Raw genomic sequence first — 22,771 nt, 5'->3', positions numbered from 1 at the left:
TTAGTGTTAAATTATATTTTACTTAAAAAAAGAATTAAATTGTATTTTGAAATACATATGTATTAGTAGAACAATTTATGTTCTTTATATGTTAATAAAAAGAATTTATAATCAATAAAATTTAATAAAAAAACTAGCAACTAAATTCAAATTAAAATATTTTACAATTTCAGGTTAGATTTATAAAAACATATAATTTTGGACACGAACCAATTATTTTCGAAAATTTTTGAATTGAAATACGAACTCTTTCTTAAGCTAGTTTAAGTTTTTTATGTCCATCTTTGACAAAGAAAAATCTTTGATGTGCTTATAGCGAAGATAAGTTCTTAAGGTTACCGAATTAATTTTATTTTAGGTTTTTCTCATTAATGTTCTAAACTCTAAAGTGATAAAAAGCAATAATTCACCGATTTCTAAAAAAAAAATGTTTAAAAGACTAATGAGGTATACTCGTAGTCGGCTCTGTGACAGAAATTTCAAGAACTTTGTATCTTCCGACAGAAGAAAAAGTAAATAATTCTACCATATTTTTTCCCGCTAAATTAAAGATAAGAAACTATTGACAAACATTCTCAGAAAAATATCTAATATAACCCTAATATTCTTAAACTTTTTGGAAGGTATTAGCGCATTTGACGTAAATTTTACGTAACACTTCGTAATTTATTTCTATCAAAAAAATCTGTAAATTTTATAATTTTTTTTATCTTTATCAAAAAAATTACAAAAATTTAGAATAACTTCCATATGAAAACTTTTTCCTTAATAATTTAAAAATTAGATTTTTATGTCAATCATTTTAATAGTAACTACCATTTAGTGCGAAGCGTCAAAAACATAATGTCATAATTCGAAAATTGATTTCGAAATTTTACCTTTGATAGCACACAGCTGTTTAACACAAAAGAGACGAATATACAACGTATTTTCCAGAACTTGTGAAAATGTACAAAAATTTTCAGTTTTAAGGAAAAGATTTTTGAGAAGCTTTTTCAACTGAATATTGTGTAAAAAAATAATTGAAATAAATATAAATCGGAAATCTAGTTTTCAAATACATTATAGATGACGGAAATATAAAAAAATCATAAAAGAAAGGAAAAAATATAAAAAAATCTAAACCTAAAAATTGATAACCATACTTGAAATTCGCAAATGAAAAAAAGCCAAATATGTCTTCGTTGCAATTTGTAGTTTATCCTCTTCCAGGAACTGAGGATCAATTAAATGATAAGTAAGTTAAAAATTCCTTTTTTAAAACATCATAAAAATCGAATTTAAAAGCATTAAAGTTGGAATTTCTCTGGAAAAAATTATTTTTGCCGTGCAAAATTTGTTAATCTGAAAGGAAAAATTCGGCCATAATGGCAGCCATGGTTCCACGTTTTGCTCGCAATATTTCCAAATATTTTACTAAAATCTGACTCATCACCATTAATTTCGCTAGTTTATTTCATAAAGTTAGCATAATAATCGAAAATACGAGTTTGAATACGAAATTAAATGAAATAATTTAAAAGGAATATGTGTTACTTCAAGTCAGGTGTTTTTTTTTTTTATTTCTACCTATACTAATGATGAATTTTTATGTAAGTTTCAACATGGCTGGAACTGCCATCTTAAATAATATTGTTGGTATAATAAATAACTCCAGAGAGCATATTCCAATTTATGTTTTTGTTATTGAATAATGAAATAATTTTTTTTTTAACATGTAAATTAAAAATTTTAATTTGAAATAGATTTCGTGAAATATCGGACAAACTTAATAAATTTGGTTCACCAGCTTTGCAAGCATTACAGTCCTTAAGAGTTCCTGTTAAGCAAGTTGTTATAGGTCCAACACATTTAGGATTACTATTAGAAGATGGTAGAGCATTTAGAGTTGCTTTTTCTATTATCTCAGAACGTTTAGATTTAACCAAAAATGATGCAAATAAAAGGTATTTAAATAACTTACGATCTCATTCCTATAAATTGAGATCTTAATTGAGCTTTCCTTTTTTTACTTTAATTGTAGTGGAAATAATGCATCTTTATCATCTAACAACTCGAAAAATTCACCAGGAACATCATCACGGCAACTAGCAAGATCAAGAACAAGGGTAATGCGGACTGCAATTAGAAGTGCAAGTGGGGGACAGAACTCTGGATCTCGAAGTACGGGTGTAATTATTGGAGGAAGTTCGTCGGGCAGGTCATTGGTTACGGTTCCAGCACCATTCGTTCCTGATGAACTGATCAATCAAGCTCAAGTTGTCTTGCAAGGAAAAAGCAGAAATCTAATCATGAGAGAATTACAGGTTAGAATTTAAAAAGAAAATACGAATTTTTTTCCTTTTTTAATTAACTTAAATATATACTGTTTAATGTTAAATATTTTAAAAATGTAAAAACAAACTAAAATTATTTTTATTAATTAATTTTAGAGAACAAACCTTGATGTAAATTTAGCTGTTAATAATTTGTTATCTCGGGACGATGAAGAAGGCGAAGATACAGAAGAAGGTGGAGATCATTATGTTCCCGAAGATTTAATATCATTATTGGATAATGGATTTCATGCCGATAATAGCAGTGTTATAATTGATCCTTCTGATGGTCTTTTCTCTGAAGAAATGTTTAGTAATTATTCCAGCATAAGGAAGTAAGTTTTTTTATAATGAGACATTTCAAATAAAAGTGTAAATCAGTTTTCTACAATGAACCATATTATGAAAATATGAGTGACTATCATATTATAGAAATATGAGTGACTATCATATTATGAAAATACAATTTCGGGTATTCATACTATTGTATTGTTGAATAACTTTATATCTTTAAACTCCAGTTTTGCCTACTATAACTTTTTTTCATTGTGGATTTCTGTTCACATTGTACTTTTAAAGCTAAATTGCTTTAATTGTGGAGTTCTGTTCAATTTGTACTTTTAAAGCTAAACAAGCCAAAAAAGTTCATTGAATTGTTTAAAAATATTGAAAAATATTTCTATTTTAATATGTATGCCACAAGTACTTTTAAAAATATTTTTAAAAAGCAAAATTAACAAAAAAAAATAAAAAATAGAAAAATTATAATGAGCTATAGCGTAAATTTTTGTATCTAATTTGAGGTATGTACTTTGTTCAATTACATAATTGAAACTACCAACATAATTTAAATCAAATACATTAAATGTATTTGATCTTCGATAACGATGTTCAACTCTTCTTTTAGCGCTAAATATATAATTGTTATTCATTCGATAATGCAATATTAAAATAATGAAAAACAAAGCATACAAAATTTGAAAAAATAATTTAAATAATTAATAACTTTATTAAAATTATTTCGATTTCCTCAAAAAAGCTTGTTATTTAGCCGTATACGCAGTGAACGAAATCAACCTAATTCTGCTAATACTAGCGGCACAGGAACAGGAAGTTCAACAACGGATGGTAATGGTGGAACTAGTGGAACATTACGATCAACAGGATCTTCTACAAACTCAAGTAGTGGGGTTTCTTCAGGTTCAACATCGTCTGTTCCCCCTGCCAGTGATCGTGATGCATTTAGTCGTTGGAGAGATAGACAATACTATGGTCCAAGGAGATGGTTTGCGCAAAATGAATCAGGGTGGGAAAAGGAGTCAGGTATTTATTATAAAAACACTAATTTTACTTAATTTAATTAACTTTTTAAAATTAAATTTGGTTTTGAAAAACTAGACGTAAAGAAAAAGGAAACTAATGCTGGTCCACCAATATGGATTTCTGATGAGCTCGAGTCTTGGCCAGAGAAAGAAGGTGTTCCAATACGATTTAATCAAATAGTCGCTTTATATTCTGAATTTATTGGAGTTTCTGTAAAGGGTGAATTACATCAATGGCGTTGGACTGATTATGATCCATATAAAAGCGAGGTAAATTAATACGATATACTTTTAAAAACTATCACATTAAATATTATTTACAGACACCAGGAATATATCACCCAAAAACTTCGCAACTGAACTTATATGAAAAGGTTGTTAACATTTCTGCATCAACCATACGGTGCTCTGTTTCTACAGAAAACAATCGTGTGGCAACTTGGATGGATGAGCAATTGGGATATGCTGGAACAAAACTTGAACATACAGCTATAAGCTTTCCAGAATTTTCTCAAGAAAATATACAATCTTTATACACATGTCCATTGTATACTGTAGCTCGAACAGAATCAAATTCTCTATTTTGGTGGGGTGTTCTTCCATTTGGACAACGTAAGCGATTGTGGGAAAAATATAAAGCTAAAACTAGAAAACCCGTACGTCCATCTTCGCAGAATCCAGAAATCACAGTAGGCTCCCAAGTTATTATGAAAAAGTGTCCAATGTATCAAATGGGATCAATAGGATTTACAATTTCGAACGGAGTACCAAAAGTTGGGCAATTATTAAATGCAGCGTGGGATTTATCGGATGTATGCCGTTTCAAATTGATTAACGTAATAACTAGTGAAAAGGACAAATCCGTCAACACAATAAGTATATTGGGTGGTGATAAAGAGAGTAGTGCTATTAAAAATAGTTCATCCCAATCATCCACTGCTACAAAACAAACAAGTAATACTACTAATAATAAGGAAAACGCCGATCGTATAGATATGCCACCGCCTCCATCACCAGCATCTAGCACTTGCAGTGACACGGGAAGCGTTACATCTCATAAACGAGCAAAAAGAATGACTCCAAAGGAGGAAGTTGAATCTAAAAAGGATGAAGAGTCTTGGATTTTAAAAGACGTAGTCTTTGTCGAAGATCGCAGCGGGCCAATTGGCAGAGTTTTGAAGGTTGACGGAGATTTCGTAGCTGTGCGTTTTCCAAACACATCTGTCAATCAAACGGAAAGCAAAGACGATGATTGGCAGGAATGTCGTTTACTGCGTCGTGATGATATTCAAGTCATTAAATCTGGAACAACATCTAGAAGTCCGGATTGTTTTCAAAAATCTCCCCGGAGGATCTTATTCGTAAACGGGAGTGGTAATGAAAATTCCCAAAGTCATTTACTAACACTCTCTGTAGATTCGAAAGGGGTTCACGCGATAATGAAAATTGGATCGAAGTTACATTATTGCCTTTATAACTTAAATAATGGTAGACAGGAGCAGGATAGTTTATTTCCGACAGATTATAATACGTTTGTTGGACATTCGGTCGCCAACGTAAATTTATCATCTTGTAGTGATTGCAGTGAAAACAGTGTTGTTTTATTACGTGATGGAAACAACACAATATATCCCTTATCAAAAGATTGTGTTGAAGCAATTAAAGATCCTCAATGGTTAGACCTTCCACCAATACGATCAGTTGCAATGGCATCTTTATCAGTTCCATCAATTGGCATGAATCTAAAGACTCAAGTGTCTTTGATAGCATTTTTAACAGAGCCACAACATTTAATGCCTCGAATATTACGATGCGATTCAAAAGGCGCAACAACATTTTTAAGTCAGTTAGAAAGCGAATTTAGATCCCTATTGCCAGCTGTAGTTAATGAGCGTTGCGATGGTAATCGCAATATATTCCACGCTTGTGTTTCAATGTGCTCTCCAACTACAAATAAAGATATTGAAGATAAACCAACAATAACTACTTCTGGAAATTCAAGAAATTCAAATTCCAGTTTAGATTGCATGAACATGAATCCATTTGTTTCTAACAATACAAGTGCTGGTAACTCTGGAAATGAAAATGGTGCTACAAATAATAGTCGGGACCAAACAAGACCCGTCTGTTTGCGTGATATTATGAGTCGAGTTTCGCATATAGAGCCAAGTGGAAATGCTACTAATAACTTAACTACAGGTTCAGCATCCAATGATGGTGAAAATACTTTCGTGCCATTGTCATATTGGCCACCAGAATATGATCCAACATCTGGTGATGAAGATAGCTTAGGTAGTTTATCTGTGTTCCAAAAGTTTACTTGATATATTAAATATTTCTATCAATTTTAGGTTCTAACACTCAGTCAAGCAAGTCCTATGTTTCAACAACATATGTATCAGATCCGATACAGCGTCGTGAGAATGCATGCTATATTCTACAACAAATGTGTAATAATTCGGCACTTAAGCCCTATCTAGTTCAACTACTAAGTGCTAAAGATGCCCAAGGTCAAACTCCTTTTATGCTATCAGTTTCATGTAGAGCATATGAAGCCGGAAAAATTCTTTTAAACACAATACTTAATATAGCCAATGGCGATTCGTCTATCAGAGATTCTATGATCTTTCCATCAGGATCATTGCCTGATCAATCTCCTTTACATATAATTTGTTGTAATGATACGTGTTCATTCACATGGACTGGAGCTGATCACATAAATCAAAACATATTTGAATGCAAAACTTGTGGTTTGACTGGATCTCTTTGCTGTTGTACAGAATGTGCGAAAGTGTGTCATAAAGGACACGATTGTAAATTAAAGAAAACTTCTCCTACAGCTTATTGTGATTGTTGGGAAAAATGCAAGTGCAAAGCATTAATCGCTGGTAATCAGTCTAAAAGATTTGCTTTGCTATGTAAATTGACAACAGATACAGACTTAGTAACAAAATTCAACTCACGAGGTGAGTCAATTCTACTTTTTTTGATTCAAACAGTTGGACGTCAAATGATCGAACAGAGACAGTACCGCGCAACATCTAGAATTCGTAATAACTCCAGCAATACTAGAAAAACACCTTCTCTTGAAGTTGATCAAGACATGCCAGAACACGATCTAGAACCACCACGATTTGCCAGGAAAGCTTTAGAGCGTCTTTTGGTTGATTGGCCTGCTGTGAAAGCAATGATAATGACTGGGGCCGAAGAAGAATCTCATTTATCTTACAATACACAAAATATCGACGATTATGAGTCACATAATTTATACTTAAAATCACAGTGTGGTACAACGTTGTTAGATAAATTCACGCACAGTTTATTCGTTAAATGTAATGTAGATCATTTGGAAATTTTATTAACCACGCTAGTAAGGGAATTACAAAACTATTTAATACCGGGCCGAATTGACGAAGCTCAAAAGGTGGCAAGACGTTTTGTTCGTTCAGTTGCCCGTGTATTTGTAATCTTCAGTTTAGAGAAAGTTCCAAATCCAGAAAAGCAGAGAAAGTAAGTTACTACTACAATAAAACTCAAAAGTTTTTTTTTTTTTTAAATTTTATAAAAAATTATTCTAATCTATAGCTCTTCCCAAAGCAGACATATTCAAAGTTGCCAGAAAGTATTTCATATTTTACATAAAATTGCAATTGAAGAATTATGTGAAACAGCAGATGCCCTTATTGCACCAGTAAGACTTGGTGTCGTTAGACCAACAGCACCTTTCGCAATAACACCAAGTACAAATGATGTAAGAGTTCACCCCTGTCTTTTAATTTTTAAACAAATTTTAATCTTCAACTTGTTTTTTTAGAATTCTGACGATTTGTTCAGTGTTGAACCTTTAGCCCCACCTGTTTTTAGGAACGCGGATCAACCTCCAACATCATCTGCCGAAGAACCTGGTGGAATATCAAACTATCGTTTATTGCAAATGGATGACAATAATGAAACAGATGGTAAGTAAAAATTTTGTATGTATTCTATTTAACTCATGACAAACATTAGCTTTAGGTCAAGGAGATGGCGATATTTCAGAGCAAGATGATGTTTTAGATAATAGTCGATCAGGTGCTCGTCCTATAGAAGAAGAAGCTGCCGATGCTTTAAGAAATGAAGACGTGCAACCAGAAGGTGAAAGTGACAACGAATTTAACTTTCAAGAAGCAGAAACAGAATCTGATTCTGATGATAATCAGAGCACTCAAGATGCACAAAGGAGTGTTCAAACAGGTGCAACGGCCGGATCCGATACAGGTGAAAATTTTTATTTTTCTTAATTAACATTTCCTTTCATTCAGCTTTCTCATAGTAACAGCATTAGACACAGTCATATTACTTGTGATGTTATTCTTAAAACTTTTTCTATATTTAAATTCAAAGAATTAAATTTCTACAACATTTAGGTTTACAATCATTATTACTATTTGAAGATGAGTCTGGTGATTCATCACCACCTGACGATGAAGCGTCTGATGACGGGGAAACTGATGAACATTCTGAAGAAGGATTTGTTTTAAATGATGACCAACTAGAAAGACGTAATGGCAATGGAAATTCCAGAAACAATTCGGCTCCACAATCTATGCAATGGGCTATACGTAATCGAGAATCAAGTCGATCATCTGTACGTTTACCGACTGGTTCTAGTTTGGTGTTTATAGATCCAATGGCTTTGAGGAGATCAGCTGTCTCAAGTTCAGCTGTGACAGCAGCATCACAAGAGCCTCACACAATGGCAACAACAGCAAGCAGTTTAGCTAGAGCATTTGGAATAGTTATAAGACAAATTTCTGATTTAATGACAGGTTTATCCGAAATGTTAGCACAATCGTCACATTTTCAACTTAAAGTGACATATGAGGAAGCTGTGGAGCTGCAAAAATATTTAGAAACACGTTTAAAACCAACATGGGATTGGATGCTGAGGGTAATGGATGCAACAGAAGCTCAATTAAAATTTGGGGCATCTCTCACAAACTCTACCGACCCCTCACACCCTCTACATCCGTTAAATACAACCGCGCAGAGTGGTAATGGAAACACCTCGTCGCATGGAATCAATCTTCTAGGAACAACCGCACAACCAAGAAATAGAAGTCAAGGAGGTGATACAACTCAAAATAATGCCACATCTAATACTAGAATTGTAGGATTTTCCAACTCCGATAATCAACGAAATTATGACAGAGAGGGTAACATTTAAATTTTAGTTTAAAAAGTTTACGGAGTAAATGATTTTTTTTTCAGCTTCCACATACACCCAAGCTTCTCGTAGAGAATTTTTCACTTATTGCTTGTCGTTGATGCGAGCACATACTTCCGAACATAGAGATTCGTTGCCAGTTTTAGACGTTACGGCGTTAAGGCATATTGCATATGTTCTCGATGGAATAGTTTTTTATATGCGCGGCGGTATGAATTCCACTGAAAATGAAAAGGTTGACGTAGGAACATGGAATGATCAAGATGAAAATGAAAACGATGATACTGAAGACGAATTGGGTGTTGTAATGGGGGATAATGATCCAACCGAAGATGAATTATTGACAGCGTCTGGAAATATATCTTCACTCGGAAAACGTCACAGTTTCTTTCAAAGATCAGAATCAACTTTGTGTTTAGGCTGCCCAGCTCCAGATCCTTTTAATACACCATTACAAATTGCTTTACCATTAGCAGACAAGCCACATTTGTTACAACCCGGTGTAAAACGTGAGGAATTGTTTTCTAATCTATCCTTGCCAATTACGACTGAAGTGGCTAGTGATATTCCTGGACTTAACTCTTCGTTGGAAATTCCACCGACCAGACTGGGTTTATCACCATCTTTTGAGCAATTAACAAATGAATCTTCAAGATCTCAATATATATCTACGTCAAGTTCATCATCAATAATTAACCAAAACACAAATATAGTTCCGCAACCTAGTACATCAACATCTGCTAGTAATGTTAGTAGTATTGAACAACATTCTGCAATAATTCATCAATCAACAAATGTGGCGGGTGAATCGTCGTCGTCTCAAAATCTTCGTAGTGAAGGTTCATCAAATGAAAGTAACTCAACTTATAAATCCAACGAAAACTATGGAAATTTATACGTTCAACTAAAAAAGAAAAATTATTACGACCAGCACGAGGACGAATCAAAGTCTAAAAATGATAGTAAAATATATCCCTTAGAAAGCTAAACAAATTATTTTTAATGAAATATTTTTTTAGGTCCCCAAGATTTATCAGTTTCGCCTGCGAAAATATTCAAATCTAGCAATGATCAATCCAAAAGGCATTTTCAAATGGAAATTGATTACGATGAAGAGGACGACGATGAAAGTGATGATGAAAGGCAACCCCCTCCTCCACCAACGGAACAGCAATCGAATGTGAATCAAGCGAATGGACAGGCATCATATGACGCCACTGAATACGAAATGAACACGGTTCGTCCTCAAATAATAGTAACACCAAGAAAAGTAGTGGCTGCAATTGAATCCGTAACAGCAGCAATTTTGGCGAAGAATAATAAAAGTTCGTTATCTGAATTAGTTAAACCTGAAATTCCAATAACCCTTTTACCATCATCGTTCATACCAATAACAGATAACAAAAATCAACAACAGCCTGATGGACAACAACCAATTTCTGACACAGGAACAAGCTCAACAGTAGAGGCTAATTTGGCTACTTCGAAGAAAAGTTCACCCTCAAAGAGTGTTATCGTTAGAGCTGGACCATCGGTAAGAATTAAAAATTATTTTGCAGAATTAAAAATATACACACGGGTTACAAAATTTGTTCGAACATAAATAAATCGAATTGAGTCGTGTCTAAAATTGATGGGGATTGATGATACAGCATGGCAGACGGAGATTCTATTACTATGTTCACTCTCAATCCCTCACACAAAATTTTGCTTTCTGATGAGCTGAATAGCACCAGCTTTTGTTACAGCACAGATACGGAGCAAACAAAATTAATTTGAAATTCTATCATTTTGATGTTATTTTTATTTTTACATAGTGTACTTACACAATTTTTCTTTTAATTTTAGTCTTCATCAAGTTCAATGGATGCTATTCAACATACAGAAATTATGGATACTCAAGAAATTTCGGCGCATGTTACAGTTGAAACAACACCATCCACTATTCCAATGCAAGTATTACCTGCACGTGGTAATATGTTCAGATCAAATATGGTATCAAATCCCCCTACATGGAATCTTTTACTTGGACGTTGGAAATTATCACTAGATTTATTCGGCCGAGTGTTTATGGAAGACGTTGGTTTAGAACCTGGTTCAATTGTTTCTGAGCTTCGCGGTTTTCCGGTTAAAGAGACCCGCTTTAGACGATATATGGAAAAGCTTCGAAATAGTCAACAACGTGATTTAACTTTATTAAAAATTGAAAGAAATCGTGCTAGTTTGATAACTCAGACGTTTAAGGAATTAAATACACAATTTGGTAACCAAAATAGACGTGGACACCCGCCATTAACATTTAATAGGGTAAAAGTAACATTCAAAGATGAACCAGGTGAAGGCTCGGGTGTTGTTAGGAGCTTTTATACATCAATTGCCGAGGCGCTATTAGCTAACGAAAAACTACCAAATTTAGAATCTGCTCAAGTAGGTTCAAGTAAATATAGTGGTTCATTTACGAACATGTTAAGAAATCGTAGTTCGAGTAGTAGAGAAACGGCGCCATCTTCATCATCTTCAAGACGTGCAAGTAGTAATAATAAAATATTATGGAGAACTAACAGAGATCGTAAAACTTTAAATTATGACGCCAGACCATATATTCCAATTACGCACGGCCTTGGTAAGCTTTATGAGATATTTTGTAAATTTATGTTATTAAAATTAACAAAAAAAACATTATTTAAAGATGGTGCGCCTGTAAATCCAAGTATGAATGATCATCTATCTATACATTTACAACAACTTGGAGAACGATTATATCCAAAAGTAGGTTTATCTAAAATTAATACTCGTAGTTCTTGAATTCGAAACAATAATTTTTATTACTTTAGGTCCACACAATAAGTTCGACACATGCTTCAAAAATTACTGGAATGCTTTTAGAATTGCCGCCGGCACAACTACTGATAATTCTTGCTGCTGAAGATACCCTGCGTCAAAAAGTTAATGAAGCTTTAGAAATAATATTATATAAACAAAAACCCGAAATAGGTTAGTGAAATCAATTTCATATTTAATTTTAAAATACATATTAATAATTTATTTAGGAAATAATGTGGCGAACAGTAACTCATCTTCAAAGAAAATGAATCCTGTTGTAGTTTTAGAAACATGTCAACTAGAGGACAATGCACCATTATTTTATTCACCCGGAAAACGAGGATTTTATAGCCCTAGACAAGGAAACTCATCCTTTGAGAGAATAAATGCTTTTAGAAATATTGGAAGGTGACATAATTTTTAATTAAATGAATTTGAATTTTTATAATTTTAAAATTGTTTTTAAAATTGTTAATCCTACTTTTCTTTAGATTAATTGGTCTTTGTTTATTGCAAAATGAATTGCTTCCACTGTTTCTACAGCGCCACGTACTGAAATTTATTTTAGGAAGACAGATTAGATTTCATGATTTAGCATTTTTTGACCCCTCTGTATATGAATCATTAAGGCAACTAGTTTTAGATTCTCAAACTGAAGAAGGTTCAGAAATGATTTCAAAATTAGAAATTTTCTTTGTGTATGTATGAATTTATTAAAATTTTACACATTGTTGTACATATTATTGTTGAAGTGATTGTAACACTTTGCGATTTCTTTTTAGGATCGATTTATGTAAAGAAGAAGGCGGTGATAGTATTGAATTAATTCCAGGAGGTCGAGATATACAAGTAAATGAACATAATATATATGATTATGTTCGAAAATATGCTGAATATAGAATGGTTAAAAGTCAAGAAAAAGCTCTTGAGGTAAATATATTTAAAAAAAAATCTGATGTAGTCAGCACATAACTGACCGCAATGTGTATTGTTTAGTTAAGTGAAAGTTTTATAGAATATTATAAAAATACCTATTAAATACTTCTTTCCGATTTTAGGGGCATTAGTAAACTTAAAGTTAACATATCTAGAAAAATGTAAATTTGGCTCTTGGTAGAGTTTCGGTTTGTGCTTCCCGAATTCCCTGAAATGCTCGCCAGTTAGTTTCGGTAACAACCAGAACTCAAATATCAAATTTCAAGATATTCCATCAATTCGTTCCGTAGATATTGTAAAAATATAAAATCGGCCCTCAGATCAATTTCCGAGGCCTGATCTTTCCAAAAAATTTATGTGTTAATTGCTTTAATACGAAGAATTTAAATATTAAATTTCAATGAAATCGCTTGATTATTTCTCTTTTTATACGCAAAAATGTATATTTGGCTCGTAGTAATCGTCCAGTAACTCACACCTAATTCCTTCCAAAAGTTAGGAGGTTTCGCAGACGGTCGAGCAAAGCTTATATATGAAATTTCAAGTAAATCCGTTAAATATTTTCTTCATTATGATCAAAAATGTAAAACAGTCCCGCTAAAAAGTTAAAGTGCAGTTCTTGAGGCCCGATATATCCCAAAAGTTGATCAATCCGTGCCATAAACTTACATATAAATTTTCATGAAAATCGGTTAAGCCAAACTTAAGATTAACGCGTGCACACACAGGCAGACGGACAGACCGACCGACAGATTGCTAAAAATAGTTTATTTACACTTTGCTATCATGATGAAGTGCGTTCCCACCGAAAATTCGATATGCAAAATTTTTTGCCATCACATAACCTACCTATTAAATACAAAATGCGGTCGGTAAAAATTTTTTATAATGTGTAAAAATAAAAATTTTTACTTTTTTACAAAGGCATTAAGAGACGGAGTGTTTGATGTATTACCAAATGGAGCTCTTGAATCATTAACAGCAGAAGACTTAAGATTATTATTAAATGGTGTAGGTGATATCAATGTAGCAACTCTTATCTCTTATACAACATTCAACGATGAATCCAGTGAAGAATCTGATAAAATAATTAAATTCAAACGATGGCTCTGGAGTATTGTAGAAAAAATGAACAATTTGGAACGTCAAGACTTGGTATATAATTTATACATAATTATTCTTTTTTAAACTAATTGTATTTTTATTGATTTTTTAATGTTTAAAGATCAAAACAAATATTTTGATCCCAAGCTCTATTCTTTGCTCATAGCACTTAAAAAATTTCATAAAAAATGCATAACTATTATTCTTAAATTAGCAAAAAAAACTTTTTAATATTCAAAAACAATTTATTAAGATTTGGGAAAGTAAAAGTACCATAATATATGTATTAATAATTTTCAGGTTTACTTTTGGACTGGATCACCCGCTTTACCAGCTTCAGAAGAAGGTTTTCAACCTATGCCATCGGTCACAATAAGACCAGCTGATGACCATTTACCAACTGCGAATACATGTATATCTCGTCTGTATATTCCTCTCTATTCAAGTAAAGCAGTTCTTAGACATAAATTATTACTTGCGATAAAATCCAAAAACTTTGGTTTTGTTTAATAATAATTTTAAATTTTTAAAATTGAAATTCAAAATATTTTTTGTTCTTTATTATCTTAATCATAATATATTTCATTGAATTTAATGTTTTTCCCTTTTTTTATTTTATTATATAGATAACATTAAAGCAAAAAAAAAAAAATAATTTTATTTAAAAATAAAATTTACATGATAAAATAATATAAATGTTAAAAAACCTAAAAAAAAATATTACGAAAAAATAAAATCTAAGATTTTGATAAAAATTATCTTAGATATTTGGAACTTAACTCTTAAAAAAAAAAATAAATTTCAAATAAATTTGGATAAATATTTAATTAAATATTAGATTTGTTTAATTATGTATACATATTGTACAATAGGTTAGATCGAAAAAATTCTTTCTTAAATAAAATTTATGAATTTGTTTTTATTGGCGAAACTAATTTACAAACCTTTTGTTTGCAACTTAATAACAAACTGGCCCATTTAAGTTGGAAATATGTTCTCTATTAGGAATTCTACCATTTGAAACCATTTTACCGTATGGGACAATATATCGCATCCCCTATATTTTATTGCTAATTAATTTAAGCTTATTAATTTTATAGAATAAAAAACAAATCATATCTAATCAACTCTAATATAAAACACGGGTTTCATAATTCGGTACTTAACCTCTAACTTAAAAAAATTTTTTTGTATCACCACAAATCTACAGAAACTAACTAGCTTACTTTTTCAGAACCTTAAGATGATTTAGAACTAATTTTCGTACATGCTTCTTTTGTAATTATTATTTATCGAATAATGCCAAATTTGAAAATTTTGTTGTTTTGATTTATCGCACGTGTTTTATATTAAGATCTAAGTTAGAGTCTAATTGCAAAATGAATTGTTTGAAATATTCATTTTTTCGAACTCAAATAAATATCTACATTACATACTATATTAGAGTTTAGGTATTGTTTAATATTTATAAATCTTATATAAAAAATTAAAATTACTATGAATTTAATAATCAGTAATTTGAGAGTATTGAGCTTGGGGATTATTACTCTTTATACATAGATACAAATACTATGTATCATACAGTTTTCTTATTTACAGATGAAAGGTGGAACTAGTTTAAGTTTAAAATTATTGGTAAGTAATGGAACACTTTATTAACATGCAACATTATAACACATTTAAAAATTTATGGTAGGTATTTACTTTTGAGTGAAACGATACTCACGACTTAAGCTCAAAATAAATAAATTAAAATTTTAAATGCAAAATACAAGTATTCAAAATTGATCGGAATTTTATATTTCCATAACTACAAACATACACTTTGACCCATATAATATTTGGCTAAATAGTAAGGAAAATTCTTTATTCGTTGACTCAAAGAGTAGAATGATTAATAATATAAAAGCATTTTTGCATGAGTTACCGAAAATTCCTTTGCACTTGCAACTAGATTTGTATTTAAAGCTTTTATGCACACATTATTATTCCTATTATTCCATAGCAACAAAAAATTCCCAATATTAAAATAATATAAAACTGATATTCCTGTGGAGGAATTTGTTTATCCTATAGAAACGAATTGTTTTATTTTGATAGCTGCATTAAAATTTAATCGAATTTCATTCTTCAAATTCTTTAGGATTTTAGATTGAAAAATAAGTTTTAAACTTAATATTAATAATGGATTTAATAATTGGCCCTTAAAAATTTTAAATTAATAATATTAGTTTATTAAAAGAAATTATGGAAAGTCGGAGATTTTCTCCTGGGAGCACAATCAGTGGTATATTTGATCCAAATCTTAAAGTAAGTTTTTTATAGATATGTGTGAATATACATATGTACATACGAGTATGTAATATAATAATCATATAATATAAAAATTTTGCTTTTACTTAAATCTACGTACATACATACACATGTACTTATATTGGTAAGTATTATAATTAATCAAATTTCGATAAAGTCAGAGCCGAATCAAAACCTATTTTTCAAAATGCCAGTACGTATGTATGTATCTACTTGTTCACCGTTTTAAATATTTTCGCCATTTTGAATTATTTTCATATGTTTTTTTTTGTTTTGAAATCGCAAAAGTTTTAAAAAATTTTTAAATTTACCTAACTTATGTTCTTATATTAAATTTTACATACATACATATTTAAGCTTTTATTAATGTGAATTGTTTCCATAGACTCCTGATCCATTCCAATTTGTTTATATAAGCCATCCATTCGGAGCACCACAATTAACTCCAAGTACACCAAGTGATTTTTATGAAAGCAGTTTTGAAATCATGGAATATACTAATTCACCACCAATTTTATCACGACAAGGATCTCGAATGAATTTTCATTATAATTTAATGAATGAATTACCCAAATGTCGTCCAGATGTAGATATCTTATACAATAGACCAACGGAATTTTATGATATTAAAACTACATTTTATCCTTCACCAATTTCAAATTCACCACCATCTGATTATCATCATCATCATCATCATCATCAATTCGATCAACATCGTTTTCCAGTGAATAACTTAAGAAATTGTGAAAAAGATTTACATTTTAATAATCCAAAAAGTTATTTGCAACGACATATTATATCGCAAGACGATGTCAGATTAAAAACACCACCTCCACCACCAACTAGAGCACAATATCCAAGCTCTTATAATTGTTATGGTATGAATTTGTTAATAATTGAACGATTTATTTTATGTTTATAAAATAATAAATATTCACTTAATGTAGATGAAAGAACAGTTCCAGAGTTAAAGTTCATCTTCGAAACCTTAAGAAATGTATGGAAAACTCCAGTTCCTTTAGCAAAAACTCGCGAGAAGTAATTTTTTATTATTATAAATTAAATGAATTTTTTTAAATAAAATTTTTTATTATTATTTGACAGTAAATGCAGAAAATTTTGTTGTCAGAATCTTCCTCATAAAAGAAATGGTTTGAAGAATAATGATGTAAGAGCAGGAGAAAATATTACTCCTACAACAAGATCTAATCTTATGAGACGATTTTCATTACCGGAAATTGAAATCCGAAAGTATGTAAATATGCTTTTTTAATATTTGATTAATTTTTAATAAATTTCAAAACCTCTAAATTGCACTTATCTATTCTATCCAGATTTGGAATTATGGAAGAATTGGATTCAATATTTCGTTTTACTGAACAGTTAAGACAAAATTTAAAAAAAAAAGTATCATCTAATCAATCCAAAAAAATGAATACAATAAAAATGGTTGAAAAATCTTCTCAAACCAATCCAGTAATTATCACTGAAAGCTTTGATCATTCAATTGCAGTACCTATTAGCGAAACACATTGCAAACCAAATTATAATTTATTGCCCATAATTAAATTTGCTGACACTGGTCCTACATATATAGATTTGATAAATAATAGACGTGATGTTCGTCCAAAACTTTTGAAGAAACCAGAAACTATGCCCGAAAAGAGTAATGATATATTTAAATTAAATAGTGATACTTATCAAGTATGCAAAGATTCTTTAGAAATGGCGGAACGTTCGGATTTCTGCAGAAAGCAATCTTCCGTGAAACAACCATTAATAAAAGACGACCAGCAAAAATTGTGTATTGCTAAAAACCTTCCCCAGAAGGAAAATACAAGAGAAGATTCATGTAAAAGAAGGCTCGCCTTTGCTAAAAAATCCAAGCCTGAAAGTTCATTAGATTCTGATATTTATGTTTCTGAACTTCTCATAAGAAACTTGAATGAAGAAATGCACATAGCAAATATTTTAACAAAAGTCTTAGCTGAACAAAGGGACGAAAAACTTAAAGTAAACTATCCTGACCCGATAAAGACTCCTAAAATAGAAATATCAACAGTTTATGTTTCACCTGAAAAAATTAATGAAATTGTTGGTAAAAATGCAAGCTTTGAAAAGTCAGACAAAACTTTTAAACAAACATTACAATTACCAGATCTATGTTTGTTAGATACTTTTGAAAAACTACCGCCTCTAGGAGAGAAATATAAGCCGATGTTAAAAGATAATAGTAAAGATAATTCACATGATGAAAAAGAAAAATCATCAACTACGATTTCAACCACGAACACAAAATCTAATAGCGAATCTGGAAAAAATATTTCTCAAATATCTTCAATATCATTAAATGATACTTTCGATACACCAACCTTTCCAAAAAGCTCTGAAGAAAGCCCAATTGATAGTTTGGAATTAAATAAAGTGGAAAAACAAAGTTCAAATTCAAACGATAAAACTACATCAAAAGCAGGAAGCAAAACTGAAATTACTCGAAAACTTCAAAATGTTGCGGAAATTCAACCTATTAAGCCTTTAAAAGAGGAAAAAGTAACAAAACAAAAACCGTCATCAAACCAACATTCAAATGTATCCCAATCAGAAAAGCAAATATTTTTGCCCCATCATCGGAAAAAATTAAATCGTCCAAAAATACATGATAAAGACATTATTGACTCATTAGAGCAATACACCATTGATTCTAAAGGAAATCCCAACTATCAAAAACCACCCACTATAGTGAAAAGTCAACGTAGAAGTCGGGCTAGTAACAATGGAAATCTATCATCGGCTATAAATAGTCGCTATTTACGTGTAAGTGCTTCAAGTACAACCTCACGCCATTCAAATAATCCAACTGATAAATTAAAAAAAGTTACAATATTTGAAGCTCAATCTAATATGGTTACACCTGACAATGATATGGGCCCAAAACGATTTTATCAGAAGACTGAAATATTTGATGGTGACAAAAAAATTGATATTTTGGAAATTGTCGAATGTTTACAATCCCCTTTTCTAAACGATCATAAAACACCAGGAGATTTTTATACAAAATTTTCCAAAATACCAATACCAATAAAAAGATGTTGTCGACCGTTTCCAGTGCAATCATCTTTAAATCCGTGTAATTTGCCATTTAAGTGCTGTTCTTCAAATATAATTAGACCTCAAATAATGGAAAACAATGCTACTCAATTTAAAAATATAAAATCTTTTGAAGATTCAAGGCAAGATGATTGCTTTTTTCGAAATTGTATAATAAAGGAATCTCTTGATCAATGCGAACATTTTGATTTAAAAACACAAGACAAAATTACAACATTTCTAAATAAAAAAGATAACACGACAAGAAAAACCGGCAACGCTGACGAATCTGAAAAAATCAACTCTACAGAAAAATTTAAAGAAGGTTATTTATAAAACGCATTTGAAAGCAAATTACTTAATTATTCCTTGAAATTAAATATTAAATTTTTTATTTCAGATTTAAAAACAATTGATAATAGCGCTAAGTCAACTAATAATAACGATGGTTTATCTACCGCAAACGATTTATATACAATAAGTGTTCCTAGCACAATGACAGCTCTTCATGGATCGACACCAAGAAGAAAATCGTCATCTAAAATTAAATTTAATTCAATGAAATTATTTGCAAACCCAAATCAAATCTCGGGTCCACTTCATAGTAAATCAAAAAGATTAAGAAATTCCGAGCGTTATGAAAAACGTCTTTTAAATCATCGAAAACAACATCGACAACCAGATGTTATTAATGTAAAACCTGTTACATGTAATCAACCAATAAAATCATCTGCATCCAAAAACATTTCAAATAAACCTTCTTTAACATTTAACGATGAAAAATTAAATGCTTGGCGAATACCCTCATCTGATTTTTATACGCCTATAAAACAGCCACCACCTCCACCTCCAATTATATCAAACAAAAACTCTACTACTAACATAAAGTTTTCAGAACAATTTAACGAGCCATTAAAACTTCCTGAAAGTAGTAACGATTCTAAGGTAAAAGAAAAGTGCACACCGTCATCAAAATGTCCAACTGAATCACTATTTTCAACTACAACAATTTGTGAAAAATGTCGGGTTTGTTCATGTTACACTAGTACTACATTTTCTGATCGTCTCCTTTACTCACCAACACTGTCAGTTTGCTCAGTATGTAGTCAACCATTTACTCCTATATATCGAACACCAGAAACACCAGCTAATAATAGATGTTTTGATATGAATTGTAATCACAATACAATTTTGAAAAATACTTATAACGATGAATTTGCTAACAAGGATAGAACATGCTTTTCATCATCATCGACATCTCAAAGGAATGAAATTCTATGCCCTAGAGGTAAAGATTGCTCATGTACTACCAATCGATTTCCAAAACTTATTCCTACTGGATGCCCCCCGATACCAGAAAAATATTGTGAATTTATTTCCACGAATTCGTCGAATATTTGCAAAGCGAATGATCAACCTTTGGACAGATTTTTACCTTCAAGTTCCTCATTTGCGTCATCACTTTGGAAATCAGCACGTTCTCATACAGCTATGCCATGTATAAATTGGAAAGCTGTTTTTGATAATAAGAAAAAACCAGAAATAAAAATCGAGCCAGTTAGACTAACAACAACTTCTGGTGATAAAAGTAATATCAATCCTAGTAAGTATGATAGAGTTGCAATGAAATTGTTATTTAGTACACGTTATATAACATCTTCAAATGAGATAAAGGGCAGTTAAAGCCAATTTTCAAAAAGTACGTATACCTGAGAAACAGTACTTTAAAAAAAAACCGTAATTTGAAAAACCTTTGTAACCCCAAAGATAAACCAAGGGAATCTTTTAAGCTATTTTTCACCTTTAATTGTGAAAAAAAATTGAGAGCTCAGTCCTGAATACACTAAGACTCTGCTATAAATTGTACACTAAAAGTGTTGCCAACCTTGATGATAAATTAAACTTATTTAAAGCTTTCCAGAACTTAACAGTAATTACCCATATAAATAAAGAGCTATTGAAAAGAAGGGAAGGGTGATATAGAAGAGAGTGGGTGATAGAGAAATGCTCAGTTATTGCACCAAGCTCATTGAAAACCAATACAAATTATATTATAATTATAAGTGTAATTAATGCTACATAGTTATTATTTTTAACTTTAGTTTTTACTGTAACTGTAAAAGGACCAACATTAGAAAAGGGTACAGATTTGAAAATGGAATTATGCTTTTCCAATCCAAATCAAGAAAACGTAACAACTGCAGCTAATGAAAAAGATAACGAAACGGATGAAGTTTCAACATGCTCTGTAGAAACGATTCATGAAAGAATGTTGCCAGGTAAATTTTTATGTTATTCTCAAGGAAAAAACTGTTAAATTTTAAAAGCCTTATCATTCTCCAATCAAGATAAGGTTCAAATTATAAAAATTAATATATGTATAAATATTTTTTAGAAGGTTCAAAGGACTTACATCAAAACCTTGTAAGTAAAGTCTCTTCTATTTCAAATATTATCTTTCGAAAAAAATACTTACTTTTTATTTTTTAGAAAACAAAACCGACCACTGCTCGTGGAACTGTTAATTTTGAACCTGAATATAATTTAAATTTATCAAATATATTAAATCAGAAGAATCAATCAAATGTTCAGGGTAGTCCAAAGAAAAATAAAAATTTATCAGTTTCTGGAAATGCAATGGTTCCAGAACAAAAACCAAAAGCTCCAACTATGACAGAAAAAGATTTAACAGGACGATATAGAAAATAAATGTTGTTTAAATTTTGAAACTATATATCAACATTAGCAGTGCTCATAGCCCATTTAACGCCTCACATCCTTTGATTAACAAATAATTCACTGAAAAATAGTTAAACAACAGTTATCAAGACTCTTTAATCCTTTTATCTTTGCAATTCGAAATTTGATCTAAGCTTCTTGAATGACCAGACTGATATATAAATAATTTATTCTATATAATATTTTAATATGTATTATCTTTGATTAATTTATTTGCAATTAGAATTCGTGTGAATTTAATAATATTTTGAATTTATATTTGTATTTATTTTTAAACCTAATATGAAAATAAGATATAATTTTATTAATATATTTCTCAAAAATAAAATTTAAATCACAGTTTTTATAATGAAAGATATTCTTTTTAATAAAAGTTTTGCAAACTCAGTTTTTTAAGCTATTTATAATTGATAATTTTAAAATTTTCAGACTAATATATCAAACAGAGTAATTAATTATGCAGATTTCAGCAGGTTCGTAAATAAATTTTCGTAAAGTTTATAAAAAATTTTTACTTAAAGGAAAATTTATTGAAGTAACAAAAGCAATAACTACAATCTATTTATTTAATTTCTTACTATATGTATTCTTGGTAATTTGATCATGAGCAATAAATTACTAAACCATTAAATTTATATTGTTTCTTGACAAGATTTTTGATTAAAAAGAAACTTTGTCAAACCGATTCTACTAGAATACTATATATTTTAGATGTTCTTTTCACAAAAAAAAAACCCAAATCAGGAGGTAGGCAACGGTTTCAGTAATGCTTTTAATAAATCACTAAAAAATTTGGATTTGTATCAAAAAAGCATTCCTTTAAAATAATTATAAAAAATAAGTTAATAAGGAAGCATAAAGTTTTTTTAATAATATTATCCAAGTCACGTATTCTAATATCAAATATTTCAGCCGATGAACAAGGA

The 22,771-nt window shown here is 30.6% G+C and overlaps 1 protein-coding gene across 3 annotated transcripts; it reads left to right on the top strand.

The window, feature by feature from the left end:
• The first annotated feature begins 1,096 nt into the window (after window positions 1-1,096).
• On the top strand, window positions 1,097-14,430 carry LOC129613105 (E3 ubiquitin-protein ligase hyd). Of its 3 annotated transcripts, none has more exons than XM_055527035.1 (22): window positions 1,097-1,237; window positions 1,746-1,946; window positions 2,024-2,306; window positions 2,433-2,650; window positions 3,355-3,638; window positions 3,714-3,907; window positions 3,961-5,929; window positions 5,989-7,147; window positions 7,238-7,388; window positions 7,452-7,596; window positions 7,646-7,894; window positions 8,044-8,832; window positions 8,888-9,805; window positions 9,863-10,377; window positions 10,692-11,466; window positions 11,533-11,612; window positions 11,678-11,837; window positions 11,894-12,074; window positions 12,158-12,364; window positions 12,449-12,596; window positions 13,527-13,757; window positions 14,007-14,430. In XM_055527035.1, the coding sequence occupies exons 1-22, from the start codon at window positions 1,176-1,178 to the stop codon at window positions 14,214-14,216; spliced, it is 9,129 nt and encodes a 3,042-aa protein (XP_055383010.1). In that variant the 5' UTR covers window positions 1,097-1,175; the 3' UTR covers window positions 14,217-14,430. The 3 variants fall into 3 exon arrangements, with proteins under 3 accessions (XP_055383010.1, XP_055383009.1, XP_055383008.1); XM_055527034.1 differs by having other exon boundaries at window positions 7,235-7,388; XM_055527033.1 differs by having other exon boundaries at window positions 7,223-7,388.
• Window positions 14,431-22,771: the final 8,341 nt, after the last annotated feature.

Source organism: Condylostylus longicornis, unplaced genomic scaffold (assembly GCF_029603195.1).
Source record: "Condylostylus longicornis isolate FDR11 unplaced genomic scaffold, ASM2960319v2 ptg000080l, whole genome shotgun sequence".
Classification (NCBI taxonomy): domain Eukaryota; kingdom Metazoa; phylum Arthropoda; class Insecta; order Diptera; family Dolichopodidae; genus Condylostylus; species Condylostylus longicornis.
The sequence above is the reverse complement of the archived record's forward strand: the minus strand, read 5'-3'. Positions and strand labels throughout refer to the sequence as shown.